The sequence below is a fragment of the Diadema antillarum genome, unplaced genomic scaffold, assembly GCF_040938485.1.
Source record: "Diadema antillarum isolate AM-2024a unplaced genomic scaffold, OU_Dant_1.0 seq00001184_RagTag, whole genome shotgun sequence".
Classification (NCBI taxonomy): domain Eukaryota; kingdom Metazoa; phylum Echinodermata; class Echinoidea; order Diadematoida; family Diadematidae; genus Diadema; species Diadema antillarum.
Genome location: NW_027271984.1, coordinates 267595 through 285000, shown reverse-complemented (window position 1 = coordinate 285000; position 17406 = coordinate 267595). Strand labels below are relative to the sequence as shown.

Genomic DNA, 17406 nt, shown 5'->3' with positions numbered 1-17406 from the left:
ATGGAACTGTTAGAGCATGAACAACAACATGGACTAGAAAAGAAATCATCTACTGCACAGCATATCCTTAATCATTATGTTTTTCCTCTCATTCATGTGATTATTTCATATATTTTATCAACCAACCAAATAGGCCACATGTGTGTGCGCATATTGCTACTTCGTGCCCGGAGGCTTTAGAACATATTTTGACAATCAGTCGCTACAAAGGGAGCGAATTTTAGTTTGAATATTTCGTTTGAGGTGATGACAGACACAAGCTTGAAAACCTAATGCCGATAAATTCTGTCGTTTGCAATGTGGTTACATATAAAAGAATACAATATACCTTTTACACGGAGGAAGAAATAAAGAACTCGTCAAATTACTCCGTCATTTTTTTATTCAATCTTTCCTTTCTCAAATGAACTTTGAATTTGTCAAGATGTTACGGTTAAAGTGTACTAGAAAAGTCGATTAGCCCTCTAAATTGTGTTATGCGAAAACCCCTCTGTCCATCCCCTTAAAGGCTGATATTGTAACCCTTTGTAACTTCCTACAAATTTTATACGATTAAATGGTTAACCCTCGTAAAGTGAGAAACCAGGAGTTGACTGCCTAGATCGTCCTTTTTAATAGATTATGCTTACAAGTATTATTAGATTAAAGTTTAGTGACCAATCATGATTATGGATATCATTTCGGCAACATTTTTCAGCTATATAATGAATTATGCTTACAGGTATTACTATGCTAAACTTTAGTGACCAATTATAACTATGGATATTATTCCGGCAGCATTACCAGCTATCATTATATTCTAAATCCTCATGAATATTATCAGAAAGATACAACATGCTGTATTGTTGACTTCAGGTGCGATATATAAATGGTGTTCTTCTTAACGTTGTACTTGCTACTATACAGTTAGCTGTCCCTTGTCCTCATTATAACAAAAGGAAAAATACCGCATATCACTATATTTTATATTTACGCCTGCATCATGCAATGATTATACGAGTGGATATATATTTTTTGTTGTTGTATTTTCTTTTTACCATTAAAACCAATCAAAAATAACTACAAATACTGTCTGTCTGATTGTTAATAATACTATGATTCGTGTAATTCCGAACCGTATTCAGTACAGTAATGGAACGTTTGAAAAGAATAATAATTATGAAAAGTATAATATTATGTAGAATTGTCCAGGGGAAAACAAGTGGAAAGAGTATCGTGTCTATCAATGTCTATGTTAAAGATAGTTGGAATGGGGGCGGGTTGGGAGGGGGGGGGGAGGAGGGGGTGGTGGTCAAACAATGAATGCTCTTGTAAGTTGTATCAATTTGCCGTCTCTTTTTCCTTGCTAGTTCTTTCAGAAGGACAAGCATTAACAAAATGCGTTTGGCTGTGGGTGGTGTGTGACTGTATAATATGCCTAATGGACGTGTTTGTGATGAAGCGTGTGTGTGTCCAGTAATTTTGTCAAAAATAAAAAAACAAAAACAAAGGTGGTGACACTTTACTTCGTAGGTTTGCTCTTTGGCCGAGCATGTGAAGGTCGAGCCGGAATGATACCCTGCACTCATATCGCGCAAGGACGGTAGATGGTTGGGCAAATCGGCCAGAAACACTGTTTGAAAAAATCACAAGCATGAAAAATCTGGGCTTGGGAAATTGACATTGGGACAACTAAATCACAATCTCGGCATTCGATGAAAGCAAAACTGATTTTTCAATAAAAGAAATCTTTTCCAATCATCGTTGCTTATTTCGACGTATTTCGACGTCATATAGTCTCAAGGATAGCACTGTATTATAAACTACAATGTACCACCTATGAATACAAAATAACCGATGTAAAATCATTTCGTAGTGACGAAATAACTGACTAGACAGAGCGTGATGTCGAACATTGCAATGTACGGCCGTAGATGACGCTGTGTCATCTAACGAAGAGATATCATTGAATGATATTGGAAGAGCGCCATCTGGTAGTCTACGGCGAGACTGTGGCATCACGACTGACCTCTCATTGAGTCCTCGGGATAAAAGCGTGTAAATTAAATCTGTTTGACTGGACTTACTTGTGAAAATCACGAGGAGAATTATACTGCCCTACTTTGGCAAAAGGAAGTAAGTGACAAAAGTGACATTTCTTGTAAAAGAGCAAAATGTGTCTGTCATTTACACTGACGTAAATGGACTATCATGATGTCTTATCTAACATATCTCTTAGTAGGATGAGTGTTTCTGCATGACATTTGGCCTGGAAGAAGAGATCATTATGTGAATTATGAAAACATCAATAACTCAAATTCGGATGGTATGTCACTTGCTTCCTTTTGCCAAAGTAGGGCAGAATAGTTTCGTTTTGCCCATTCACCCTCCACGGGTGAATGGGCTCGCCAGCCAGACAGAGCTAAAGAAGTGACTCGGACGAGTCACGAAACTGTTCTCTCCGTGATTTTCACAAGTAAGTCCAGTCGAACAGATTTAATTTACACGATTTTAGCATAATACCTGGATGAATCAAGATCTAAATCGATTATGTCGTCAGAATAGTTTTTGCTACACATTAAGGAGCAATCAACTTCCCGATTTAATGTATTTTGAACAATGTGTCTTCATTCATAAATAAACAGTAATGTCATCTGAACCGTTGACGTTACGTTTGGTAGAGGAGCTCGTTTTCTTGATGACTTGTATGCAGAGCACATACAGGTAACTCCTTTCATCTAAAATTGCATTGATCAAGGAATCTACATGAGTACATGATTGAATGCATCCTTATGTCAAAACACAATGCAAAATACCGGTATATAGAATCTTCTTTTCTGTCCTGTCATAAGGAGCTTTATTAAAAAAGTGTCTGCCATTTTACCAAAACAAAAAGAAAAAAAATACAAATCTGGTAAAACATCGGAAAACGATTGTTTTGATAAAATATTTGAACTGACAAAGTTTCAACGTAAGTTTTCTTTGCCAAACATGCACAGAGCCTAGTTTATGTGTTTTTTTTTCAATGAGTTACGATGACTACTTACAAAAAAATAACTAAAGATTGATCTGATATACTATATCACCACTAATATAATACATCTTAAAGGCTCATTGCCGGCATACCCCTTCCCCCCCCCCCCTATTTCGTCATCAAATCACGGCTGATCACCCATTTACAATATCCTTCTGAGAAGGGTTAATTGTAGCAAGTACTCGCGATTGTAAAAATGTTCACAATATAGAATTATTTATATTTTAGACTAGTCTAAAAAAAATACAGCCAAGTTAGGCTTTCCCAATTGGCATCTTCTTCTTTAAATTTCATTGGTTGTATGAAGTTACTCGGTTACGTTTCGGGAAACCAGCTGTTATATTCAGTAATAGATGTAATCACCTAGCAACTGACTATTCCTCTGAAAGGTATATGAGTTGTATGCGCGTATTCAATATTGATTTCTATTTCTGCTAGGATGATTGACTGAATAAAAGTGTATCATGACAAAGGTACAAAATACATGATCTACTTTTCGAGATGCGCTAATTTTAGAAATAGCGTGACGAGAACATGTAATATGGAAATAGAATGGGGAACAGACACAACAAGTACAAGAATGAGTCATGCGTAGTTTATTGATACCACCATTGTGTGAAAGAAAGACCATGATTAGAAAAAGAAAATACTAGATTATGTCTTAGGCATAGATGTATGGGTGTACACGAGAACATTTCATCAATATGGGTTAATATTTGCAACGTTAAAGGAATGGTACAGTATTGGTGGAGATGAGAATTGGGCTTTTAACTTTTTGCGAGGTACCAAGAAAACACCTATAATATAATACAGAGCATACCATTTTAAAAGGAATTCAAAGTTTATTTGATGTAAATCGAGTTTGGAATGACTGAAACGTCCAAAAACAATATAAAACAAAGCGATCGTAATAAAGTGTGGGTCCCACACTTCATTAAAATCGCTCTTTTTTGGATATCTCAGCCATTTCAAAACCAATTTTCATCAAATGAACGTTGAATTCCTTAAAGAATTATGTGCTCTTTCATATTTCATTAGAGGTTTCTCATTATTTAACCAAAAAAAATGTTAGAAACCTGGAATTAGGTCTCAACCACAACTGTACGATCCCTTTAACGTGTATAACATATATATAAATATTTCGTACTTTCGGAGTAAGGACTGACGCACGAAGTACGCAGTTTAAACACAAGTCTTTAATATACGCTCTGCACGACGTGCTTACGCTATCCTACACCACTCTGACGAAAAATTCTTTCAGGCCGTATGCAGGGTTTCTCCACTCTTTCTTCTTCTTCTTCTTCTTCTTCTTCTTCTTCTTCTTCTTCTTCTTCTTCTTCTTCTTCTTCTTCTTCTTCTTCTTTCCTACTCCTCCCCCTCCTCCTTTAATTTCTGCTCATTCTCGCGGTAGCTTGCTTTCTTTCTTTTCTGTTTTTGTTCTTCAATCTATCAAGCGTACAAGCCATATTCTGTCACACCATCAGTGTTTCCAGGGCTTTCAGGTACCGAAGAATAATATTGCAAAAGTAGAAATTGTTAATGTAATAGGACTTTCATAACTGACGTTGACAACCATGAGAGGGTGGAGAGGGGGGAATAACACACACCCCAAACGAAATGTTGAGAACAATACAAATTACCTTCTACATGATATATTTCTTGGGGGGGGGGGGGGGGGAGAGAGGTTTGAAAAAAGAAAGAAATTCTTAAGTATGATGAGGAGAGGTATCGAAAATCAGAAGACAAATGTGTATCATATAAAACGAAAGACAGACGTATCGCAGTAAGTGGTGTAATAAAAGCAGTAATGAAAGACATAATAATATATTGACATGTGAGATTTCGAAGGTGAATCCGTACTATCTGGGTACCAATCACAGAAACCTTAGAATCCTTCCAAGTATAAGAGAGAATACTGCTTACTCTTTGCAACTGATTGATAAATTGCCCTACATCGACGTAAATAAGCACTGAATCAATCAGTGTTTTAGTAGTAGCCATGATAAAAGAAATCGTGGGCGTACATACTCAAGCAGGATTCGAACCTACGACCTCCTGATCTCCGGACAGGCGTCATCTCCACGAGACCACCGAGCTTTCGCCCGACAGCAAGTGTTGGTTCTAAATCTTAGAGCATGCAGCGGGTACTGCGTAATGATTATATATTATTCAAATTCATGAAATTCTTCCATCGAGATGTACGCCCATGATTTCATTTATGATGGCTACTACTGAAACACAGTTCAATTCAGTGCGTATTTACATTGATGTAGGGCAATTTGTCAATCAGTTGCAATGAAACCATCGCGACGGAAGAATTTCATGAATTTGAACAGCTTACTCTCTCGCATGCGAGAGAACAGATTCAAAGAGTGAACACACTGTGTTGGTTACACCTAGTTTGAAATGAAATCGTGCGCTGGCGAAATGCGTAATTATCAGTATCATGTAATACTAAGGAGGTACTATAGGTAATATTACCGAAGCACAAAGGCAAGACAGAAGGATTCAATTTCAAGCACATAAATACAGAGTACATGATGATAGTTTGTAGACTGAGGTGGCTACACTTTCTTTGAGCTTGACTAATCTGCCCATTCCATCACAGGCGACAAACGTGATAATAAGATATTTGGTGTCTCACTAACAAACTGACAGTCGATCTACGATCTACATCCAATGATTGCAACATGCCACCTTCGAGAAAAAAAAATAGGAGCAAGAAAGCTCATTGCTATGTTCGTTCGTCCTTCTCCGCTGATATTGACCGTGACGAAACGCTGGAAATGCAGAACGATTCTTCTCCTACATGATACAAAGTCTATCCGGCGTCTGTCACTCAGCACGAAAAGCACAATGATCTTTTGAAATCCACCTGTACAGATCCGCCGTTGAATTCTCTCAAGGCCAAGCAGCCCAGTCAGTCATTGATAGACGATTGGCCCCAATGATTGAAGTTCATCTGTAACCTTTCAGTCGTTTATATTGCGCGGCGAAAGGAGTACGGACGCATCGTCATAGTCGCTAAGACGGCTGCTGTAGAGGACACGTGAGATTTCATACTCGCTATAAAAAAGCATTGGTCACAATCCCTGTTCGTGAAGACATTAATTGTGTTTTCCTCTCTTCCCGCAGGGTTGGGCGGTACCCTTGAAGGATACCGTTCCCACGAGGAGCAGGACGCTGAATATGAATCAGACCAAACTGTCTGAGAACATGGCGAACGCAAGATGTACAAAGGTATCGGAAAGCTCGCCTGACACGGAGGGATCAGTTCTAGGTTGCTCTAAGGGATTCATGGCCACGACTCAATGTTTACTGTCTTTCTTGTCGTAGCGAGCAGACTTCTCAACGTTGTATTGGACGAGATCGGGTGGTTGCCTCGGTAGTGAGCGCATACGCCGAGAGCCGAGCACCCGGTGCTCCCGTTGGTTCACACCAATGGGCGATAATTGGTCCGCGCTATTAGGAGGTCGCGCCACGTCGCGCGTACCTGAGCGCGTATCCTTGGACCCAGGCGAACGATCCTCCAGTCGTGCGGGGCTCTTCGGTGGTCGGTTCACGCCATTGGGTGGTCGGGCTTCTCCATCGAGATCGGATTCGGACCCGCGGTGGGGGTCGACCGCCCCGTACATCTCGGGGTTAAACATGTCCCTGACTTCGCTGCACTTCACCCACTCTGTCTTCCAAGGCAATTCTTTGATGTCGACAGAAATCTTGGTGAATAGCGGCGTAAGCTCGACCACGGGATCGTCGTACACAAGATTGCTCAAGCCGTCCCTGGTCGTGCGCTCCGATCCGAAATGCAGAAGACAAAACCTGAACAGTTTGTATTTGGCCAAGAAAGAAAATGAAACAGTAGTGAAAGACGACGTAAACTCGCACACATTTTTGTATGTCTTCACTCTTACTGCCAACTGATAAGCACTGAATATCACAGAGACCCGATTTAACAAATCTTATCAAATCTAGTCTATGAATTATGCATTATGCAAATCACGACTGTGTCACATGGGCATGGCACACGTACCTCTTATAATTGACGATATTTCTATAATGAACTTAGAATGAAACTTCATTTTTTTTCTGTGGAGGCTATGTAATACGCCCATTTTGTGTGGGTTGTTTGGTTTGGGCATTTTTTATTCATTATTTATTTTTTTTTAGGTCCATGAACCAGACCGATGAGATTCATTCAAAATTCTATTGTGTACAAATTGGACAATATGATCACATAATCTATTATTCATATAAACTGTATTAACTTGAGAACAGATTTTTTTTTCCAAAGGCTAGAAATCCCATTATAGCTTAGACATCAGCTTAGATCTTGTATGTCCTTCACTGCCCAAATCGTCAATGCGCTCTGCATTTGGTCACCAATACATGTATCACTAAACTATGTCTTGTTTGCCATCACCAGATTCCCTATATCTTCAAGGGCTCAATGGCACGAGGCATAAATCTCGTACCACTTTCTCGTAATGGTCTTTTGCTAAACATGAACTTTTTTAAAGTACGAAGCTACGCAGCCAGCGGAGTGAATTTAGATCATAATATTATTTCAACTTCTTTTTATGCTTGTGCTACGACGAAACCGAATAGGCAAAGACACCACTGCAGACAACTATATATATTGGCAAGATCCCAATGCATGCAGTTTCCAAGACCAGATAAAAATAGTGTCTATGTGGAATGACTCTAAAAACCCTTGAAAGATCATTGAAAGACCGAAAAGAAATTCCCAGCAATTTTCTCAAGAGATCTCTGTGGGACCGTGAAGATAGCTGAACGTTCCCTGAGAGCCCAATAAGACTCTTTGAGAGGTAAGTGACAGATCATCTAACGTACTCCTTGCGGTACGTCTCTGAGATGTCGATCAAGATCTCTGAGAAACTGATCTTTCAGTGGTCCCTGAATGATCTCTCAATAATATTTCAGTCAGTGATCTTCAAAAAGAAAAATGTGGCAATTTCTTAGAGGTTGCCAAAATATAATTGAAAGACTATAGTAGGTCCCTTGAGCAATCATTGAGAGAACGCTGGAAGACTGCCGAAAGACCATTTTCATGGTAGACTGCCGAAAAAATATTTTAAACCGATTCGATTTTTTTTTTTATAGACCATGGAGACCATGCATAGATTTTATTAAAAGATCCCTTAGGAATCATTAAAGACCTCGGAGATCATTGAAAGTTCACTGAGAGATCATGGAGAGGTCTGTCCAATTTTTACTGTCTTTCAGTGGTCTTTCACGGGTCTTGCCCTACAGATATTGACCCAATTTCGCCATTTTCCATCACGTCCCTCGCTAAAAACGCGAATTGAAGCTTGCCCACCTTTCGAAATTCTCGTCCTTGGCCTTGTGCCCGTGTGGGATGGTGTTGTAGAAACCGATGTGTCCGGCCGGTCGTGTCCGGTAGTAGCCCTTCTGCTGTATTCTGTTGAAGAAATCGTCATCCTCACCGCCCCACCCCCAGTATACGTTGGAGAAGCCATTGACGTCGTACATCTGCTTCCGGGTTAAACCGGTGACCCCACCGAAGAGCTCCTGGTACATCAGACTGAATCGAAAGTGATAGATAAAGCAAAGATATGAAAGAATACAATGACCACCCAGTGACGTAGCCGCCATAAAGATGTTTTCATATCTACCTTGGTAAGCAACCCTTTCCCAATCCTGATAAACTTGTAATACGGTAGAATTAAACTCGTTCCATTTGTATTGATTCTGATCGAAATCTAATCATTCTAATAGCTGAGTTCCGATGAAGCGAGCTTAATCTATCCAATACAAGATTTAAACAACAAAAAATAATCATATATCTTCCATTTCCTTCTTTCTTTCTTTCGAGAGAGGCGGGGGGGGGGGGGGGGCAGGAGAGTGGAATAGATAGATAGTGGATAGATAGATAACTAGACAGTATAAATATATTAGATAGATAACTAGATAGTGAGATAGATATCTGGAGTCGATAACTAGATCGATTTATCACATGGATAACTTGATAGTCAGATTGATAGATGGATAAGAAAAATGATATAGATATCCACTGCTTGCTTGCTTGCTTAATTCGAGTGGTATTCTCGATCCACAATGGCACTCCAAGTTTGTCTGTCCAGCATTGCGGTCTTTATCTCGTATATAGATACATATGAATGGGAAAATATAGATGTACTTCTTCTGTTTAGTTTTTCTTTTTTGTTCTTCGTCTATATCGTCTTCTGATCTTTCCCAATGACGTAACAGTTTCGTACACAGTGTACCATCTTTACACTTCTAGTGTAAAGGGCCTTTTTAGTAGGGACAGAGTAACTGTTGTTGTAACTATTCACATTGTTAGTCTTTGCCACATTGCATCTTATCTTTCGCTGCTCCCCTGACTTTATTACTCACGTGTATCCCCAAGTGTCTTCACCAGAGATGAAATGTCTCGGCATGTGGTCGCAGCCGTAGTAATTGTTAATGTTGATCGGGAGATGATCGACGTCGTGGAAGATGAAGCAGTCGTACTTGGTCAGCTTGAGGGCCTCGACGAATCCGACGTTGAGCAGCATCGCTCGGTTAAAATCCTTGTCGTTATTCTTGGTTACGTGGAAGGAAGAAAACCAAAATGAAAGTGCCAGATCTGATGATGAAACATCTTGCTATCTAGAGACATACAAACTGGAGCTTTGTGATATTACAAAATGTCGTGCTTTCCAATGTTTATTCTATTGCGGTCAAAGCAGATGCGAGGAATTACGCTTCCATTTTCATCTTACAGGAGCATGACTTAACATTTACCTAAGCTCTCGGGGAAGAAGTGAGAGGCAATAACATCAGATACGGCATTAATGTCACATCTTGATGGTTGGCACCCTCCTTTTTTAAAATCTGTATTAATGATCATAATTTCTCGATTGCCAGTCGCTATGTTCTGGATTCAAATCAAAATAGGATGAAAATACCAACAGCGCTTATTAGAAATTAGTTTTTACTATACTTTCACATGCGTGGTGAGCTTGTGCAAGATTTCATTCATTTTCTTTCTTTGATGTTATTTGATACTTTTTATGTTCAATTTCCATTGCTTTATTTCTTAAGGATGTAGTATGGCATGGATATCAATGGACACCCCGAAATGGATTTTTTTTCTTCAAAAGAAAAGGGAAAAAGCCGAAACTGTGATGAAAAGCATGCAGACAAAAGACGATGAAAGCTATAAGCGACATACATAGAATAACGCTCAGTCATTGAAGTATTTGTCGGTGTATCCTCATTATCACAACCCCATTTCTAAACGCGTTTATACTCGTAACATTAATATTTCACAATGCATATCGTATGATCCATTATGCATTCTGTGAGGAAGCGATCGCTTACAACAGGCACGTGCCTTGTAATCATCTGAAGTAGCTATGATATTCACAGTTCAGCTTGCCCATCGCTATCGAGAACATATCAGAAATCCGCACAAAGAAAGATCAGGAAATCTATAGAAACTAACAGTACAAGACCTTAAAGGACCTCATCGCTGATGGTATTAAAGTTAAAAAAATGATAACAATAATGATCAATAACGATTATTTTCATAATGATATAATTATAGAATAGTATAACACTAATGCTTATAACAATAAGAGATGGATGGTTTTATTCATTTAAAGAACTCTTTCCTGCCATTGTTTTTGTTTTAAACATAATTTCTTGGGTTATTACAACACAAGAAAGGATGCATTACGGTGCCGTGTCACCTTCAAACAACAGATAATGCTTGGCAGTAAACAGCCTTTACATTAATACACTCGGCAGAAGAAGTGCAGTCCAACATAAAACAATCACAAACAATAAACGCTATACATTTACATTACTTATTTAATGACTACCAAAACACCGAAGAATGTTTTTCATTATGTCCAAGTTAAAAATAGAAATCGACTTGGCGCGAAGACAGAGAGAGAGGGAGAGGGAGGTAGAGACGGAAGGGGAGAGATGGAAAAAGCAGGAAGGAAAAATGAGACGAAGAATTAGTGGATGCGATAAAATGAAGAGGGAACGTTTGAAGGAAAAAGAAACACTTTAGTGTATCAATTATAGATGTGACTAGATTTTTCAGGAAATGATCAAATAAGTACCATTCTTAAAGCTGTTGGATAGTCTTTCGGAAAGTTTTTTTGGTCAATCTTTTACTTTTCGCGCTTTTTCATGTAAACAATACACAAATTAATTCATGACATTGAAAATAACACAAATTTCATCGTGACAACATAAATTCCACATTGTCAATATTACGAATGAGAAAGAAAGAATTTTGTACATAAAATCTTTCTTCCTTCTTCTTGTCTAAAGCATTTTTTTTTGGTAAATCTTTTATTTTTTACGCATTAAGAATGCGTGCACACACACACACACAAATATTTATATACATAACATCTATCTATTTATGTTTATAAGGACTACAGAGTGTACGGAACATGAGGAAGGAAATTGCTATGAAAACAGCAGTGACTGTTTATGCAGTGTGTTGAGATATATGCCTATTTTTCGTTAAAGTGTCAGCTATCATTAACGGCGCCTGAGTCATTCTCAGTCGTTGTGCACTGACATACACATTACACACACTGGAGATGGGGGCCCTCGAGAGCACGTCAGTGCAAGCAAAATAACCAAACAATATGACTTTGTGCCTCTTGTTGAGCCGTGGAAAAACGTGAAAATGAGGAAACGAAGTCTTCCTAAAACGAACAACATCGTTCCACTCAGAATAGTTGCCTGACAATGCGCTTGAATGAATTGTTATGCTGAAAGAATGTCGATATTGTACCGTATCTCCAAATTCAGCCTATAGAAGATACGATCGCAAAGATTGTTTTTGCTCTGCAACCGTATGTTTATGTTGATACAAGGTCAACCAGTGTAAAATCTTATCGTTATGTTGATGCTCAAGTTTGTTTGGTTTTTTTTAAATAAAAAATGGATAAATAGAATTCATTCAAAGGAGATATCAACAGTTATTACTCCACTCTTTCGTGTCTTCGAAATCAAACTGCATAGTTAAGTATTTCGTCTGCGTCGAACGAAGAATTGAAGAAAATAAGAACGTAACTGAACATAATGATTGCCAGTTATCATTCATTGTCCAAGAGGAGACTGAAAATTACACATGTTACAGGCTTTGATTATCAGCTGTCCCCTCCATTTCCAACAATTTTAATTTTCATTCGGTACTACCAGGAATGCCACAGCATTTACTGACAGTTCATTGTATTCTTCTTTGTTACAGCATTCATGACATTGTGCTGATTCTGCGTTATGCGTTTGTAAATATTTTGTTTTGTTGACAATGAAATAAAATGAAATGAAATGAATCAATGTCTGCTGTAATCACAATGATATGCAAATAACATGAGGGGATCATTATGACCTCCCCTCACAATACAAGAACATATCACCTTAAAGGACAAGTTCACCTTAATATTCATGTGAATTAAGAGAATGCAGAAATATCAGGAGAACATATCGGTGAAAGTTTGAGGAAAATCGGTCAATCCGTTCAAAAGTTATGATTGTTTGAAGTTTCAGCGCCGCCATGGCTGGATGAGAAAACTATTAAAGCTTGCGATGTCTTTCACTTTTCTTGCATAATAGAAGAGCACTTGACCTGACTCTTTCAGAAAGCAGGGGGAATGACATTACCCTTAACATACGTCATTGACAGGTGGGAGGAACGTACACTCGTTTCAAAAAATGAAGTTTTGTGAAATTATCTTTAAATTCTCTTTATTTCCCCTTATAGTTCTACGTTTGTGTGCAATATTAAGCATTATGTGAGTGACACTCGAGCGGTTGTCGTGTGTAAATAAAAACCTTCTCTTTATCAAATTTCATTATTGTTATTATAATTGCTAAATTGACTTGTTGTTGTTTTCATCTCGATGGGAACGAGGAGTGGGGGTTCTATGTCTTTACCTGTTCGACAACGAAGATGGTGAATTCCAAATTCTGTCGCTGCAAGAAGGGGATCATGTGTCGAACGAAGATGGCAAGATGGGCGAGTCGGTCACGGAACGGGATGATTATGGCGACCTGTTGGGAGATCACATGTTAGAATGGAGATCACGTGAGAATGGAGATCACATGAGAATTGAGTGTAGTGTTTAGTTGAGGTCAGATCCCGAGGAAAACAGAACCCATCTGCACTTCTGATATTGGGTAAAAATGAAGATATGAAAAGTTGCGGTATAATTTCTGATCTTCTTCAAGAAGATGGATAACGAGAAAAATCTCTTTGACTGTCAATAGATGGTAGAGTTATAATTCATCATTTCTGAAAGTTTGATAGGATGACGCTTTCTATTTATAGTCAGCTTCGTAGTAAAGCATGATGATGTTTAAAACTCTTGAACTCTGGAGCGTTTAGTTATACCGATTAATCATTTAAGAGCTCAGTCTGTCCAAAGTTCGAAAACATTGAAAACTGAGTCACCGCATTGTTAAGTAGTGTCTTTAATATTTTGTTTTTGAAAACCACACTGTGTTGAATGACTCGCCAGGGATGATGGTTGAGACAAAGACGTCACACGTTTGCTTTGCAAAGTATACGTAGCTGACGAAAGTCCCCGAAGTTCGGTTCTTGGCCTGCGGTAACTTGCCACGGGTTAACTTCGTTGCAAACATTTCACGCAAAGTGATTTTTGTCCTTTTTTTTTTAATTCGAAGTGAGTCAGTGTAACATTTTGTAAACAAACGTGACATCATGGATTGAAGAATGCAAAATATCGAGCGACCGCAGTATTTTGTGAAATCAGCTATCAAAAGTACACGTTATCAAAAAACAACCATACAAAAGGTCAAGAACAGGGAAAGTAAAGTGGTCCAACGTTTGCTGTGGTCTACGCGCTCACGACAACAAGTGGCGGATCGCGTATTTTTTATTTACACGCAAGCCTGTGGCTTTTCGCAATTAAATTCAATGAAACCGCTAGTAATACGTCTATGCTTACCCCGCTCGGGTTCGTTGCGAAGAGTTGTGTGAGTGCCTCTGCTCGCGACGATTCGATTCGTGCATGTTCATCAGTGAGTGTGTGCACGGGCTGTGAAAGTTTTGCCTGCCGTGGTAGACCCTCATCGTATAGTACATGTGTAAATTAATAAGTATGTAAACGAGTGCGAAAAACAAAACAATGCAAAACAAAAAATCTGACAAGGAGGAGAGGGGGAGAGAGAGAATCATATTCACAGGAAAGAGATAAAAAAAGCAATGAATATTCTGTGATATCTCATCAGTCATGCGCAACAGTTATCAATGTTATTGCGGGTTCCATATGGAAGACCGGATGCACAACTGTATTGGTGTAGGCTACCTGTATAAAATGATAGGGATGTATTTATTTCTCAGACCCCAACCCCCTCTGTTATATTTGTTGCTATTAAAGGCCCCTAAATTTATCTTCAGACTGATGGTATATTATTTTGTTTCTCAAACCTGCCCCTCTTTTCTTCATACTAGTTTCAAAGACTCACTGTGCATATGCATTTTCCGACCTCTCTCGACCCCTTCCTTTTTCAAATGCATGACACGTGTATTTCTTCCCTTCCTCGATCACTGCTTGAATTATCATACAATTTATTTGTTTCTTACGACTTTCTCTGCCTCTTCCCTCCTCTCTTTCTCATTTCAAAACTTTACAATGTTTGTTAACAAGACTACTTTCTACTTTCTACATTGATCAGTTTGTCTAGAAACACTGTACAGTCACGTGTACAGTGTAGTATTAGTATGAAGGAAAATTACACCACTATTGCATGAATTCATTATCACTTTATTCACTTCTTTTTGTTCAAACACTTTTTTTCATGAAGGTTTATACAGAGATAACCTGATCCTCCAATATCCAAGAAGTATTGTAATACAAACTAGAACTATCACTCAATGTGATTTATACCCCTACTAACAAAGTAACTGACATTTGCCATATCTCACGTCAAGTGCTCAAAACCTGAGTGAGTACAGTAAATAAATCAACAATTTCTATGATTTTCATTAGAAATACTGTTACCATAGCAACACAATGTTTGACATTAAGAAAAAATAAAGTTTGCCCAGCTAAATATCATAACTGTCACCGCGATGTGCCAAATCTCAAGTCAAATGCTCAAAACTGAGGGAGTTAAGTGAATTCATTATGTCATTGTATTATGATTTTCATTCAAAATAAAATTAGGCTGTCACCATATTGTGTCGAGCCCACTAATGTCAATAATATTCGACCACTAATGTGGCTGTCGTATCTTTAAACATTTACACTCCCAATACAATGTGCCATAATTCAGTCAGATCATTTGATTGTCTTTATTCCGAGTGGTTCCCAATCGACGTTTTCTCTTACTCTTTTCTTTAATCTGTACACGTAATCTCAGTTTTATATTCGAATGTACACACTGTATGTTCCATTCTCTTGCAAAACAAAAAAGAAATGACTGTATTTTATTTTTGTAACATATGATCGATGCAGAAAATTCCGGATAAATTCATTTGAATTTGGATCGTGTAATGTCATAACAACCACTAACAGGAAGCTTTAGATTTTAGACGCGCGGACGTTCAAAGGGGAAAAAAAAAACATGGTCTGAGCGTGCGCAGAAGCGCACGTCAACTTGACTTACGCTTCTGCGCACGCTCAGAACATGTTTTTTTTTCCCCTTGAACGTCCGCGCGTCTAAAATCTAAAGCTCCCTAATGTCATAAGATGACGACGACAAATGTCATAACGACCACTAATGTCATGACACGTCGACGACAATGTCATAATGACCACTGTAATGTCATGACACGTCTACGATAAATGTCAAGATCGGATTAACACGTCGACGACAATTATATGTCAAAATCGGATTAACCACAAATGTCATAACACGTCAACGACAAATATCAAAATTTCCATTTTTACTGCAAATGTCATCACGTTGACGACAAATTTCATAACGACTACTAATGTCATAACACGTCGACGACAAAAGTCGTAACATCGGACAAATATCAAAGTCTGATTATCCACAAATGTTATAACACGTCGATGACAAATGTTAAAATCGAACTAACCACAAATTTCATAACGCGTCGACCATGAATGTCAAATTTTCCAAATTTATCACAAATTTCAGAATGCGTCACAGGGGCGGATCACGGAATTCCGTAAAGGGGAGGCGCCTTTACAAAAGTAAAGACTGCCGCACCCCTCCATTTTTCTTTTTTTTTTTCGTTTAAACAAATTAAATAAGAAGAACATAATTAGGGGGATGGAGTTGCGCCAGCCTTTCATTTTGAAAAGGTGTCTCCCCTTTACGGAATTCCTTGATCCGCCCATGAAATGCAAGCAATGAGTTTTGACATTTGTGGATGACGTAATAGCGGATCGAGACGGGTGCATCTCCCCCTGATGCCCCTTTCTGTTTTTGTTAAAACAACAGAAATGAAAAGAAAAAAATAGGGGGTTGCGCCAGCTTGTAGTTTTGAAAAGTCGCCTCCCTGTAATGCAAGCATCGGGTTTTACCATTAACCTGTGGCTGAAGCAGTCGCGGATCTAGAGGGGCGCGGCGCCCCTCCCCGTCCCTATTTTTGTTAAAATAAAAGAAATACAATTCAAAAAGGGAGGAGGTTGCATCAACCTTTGATTTTGTTAAGGTGCCTCCCCTTTACAGAATTCCTGGATCCTCCCCTGTGATGCATTAGGTCCTATGACATTTGTGGTCGACGCGTTATGAAATTTGTGGTTAATTCGATTTTAACATTAAGTCATCGACGTGTTATGACATTTGCAGTAAAAACAGAAATTTTGACATTATGTCGTCGACGTGTTATGAGATTAGTGGTTATGACATTTGTCGTCGACGTCTTATGACATTATTGGTCATTATGAAATTTGTCGTCGACGTGTTATGACACTAATGGTCGTTATGACATTTATCATTGACGTGTTATGACATTTACAGTAAAAAGAAGAAATTTTCACATTTATTTTGTCGTCGACGTGTTATGAGTTTAGTGGTTATGACATTTGTCGTCGACGTCTTATGACATTATCGGTCATTATGAAATTTGTCGTCGACGTGTTATGATATTAGTGGTCGTTATGACATTTGTCGTCGACATGTTATGATATTTGCAGTAAAAACTGAAATTTTGACATTTGCCTTCGACGTGTTATGACATTTGTGGTTAATCCGATTTTGATATTTGTCGTCGACATGTTATGACATTAGTGGTCACTATGAATTTGTCGTCGACGTGTTATGACATTTGCAGTAAAAATGGAAATTTCGACATTTGTCGTCGACGTTATTGGTCGTTATGACATTTCTCGTCGACGTGTTATGACATTAGTGATCATTATGAAATTTGTCGTCGACGT

The 17406-nt window shown here is 38.5% G+C and overlaps 2 protein-coding genes across 2 annotated transcripts in view; one reads left to right on the top strand and one right to left on the bottom strand.

Moving 5' to 3' along the window:
- Positions 1 to 647, top strand: part of LOC139744507 (uncharacterized) — a 2182-nt gene extending 1535 nt beyond the window's left edge. Inside the window, exon 1 of the mRNA XM_071654941.1 lies at positions 1 to 647. This exon is cut by the window's left edge and continues 1535 nt beyond it. The gene's annotated coding sequence lies outside the window, so the exon portion shown is untranslated.
- Positions 648 to 6321: 5674 nt separating this feature from the next.
- LOC139744483 (beta-1,4-N-acetylgalactosaminyltransferase bre-4-like) overlaps positions 6322 to 17406 on the bottom strand; it is a 44676-nt gene continuing 33591 nt past the window's right edge. Inside the window, exons 5-8 of the mRNA XM_071654916.1 lie at positions 12965 to 13081; positions 9410 to 9597; positions 8352 to 8576; positions 6322 to 6832 (exon numbers count right to left, since the gene is read on the bottom strand). Of these exons, the coding sequence (XP_071511017.1) occupies positions 6322 to 6832; positions 8352 to 8576; positions 9410 to 9597; positions 12965 to 13081 (1041 nt within the window). The remainder of the gene's footprint in view (positions 6833 to 8351; positions 8577 to 9409; positions 9598 to 12964; positions 13082 to 17406) is intronic.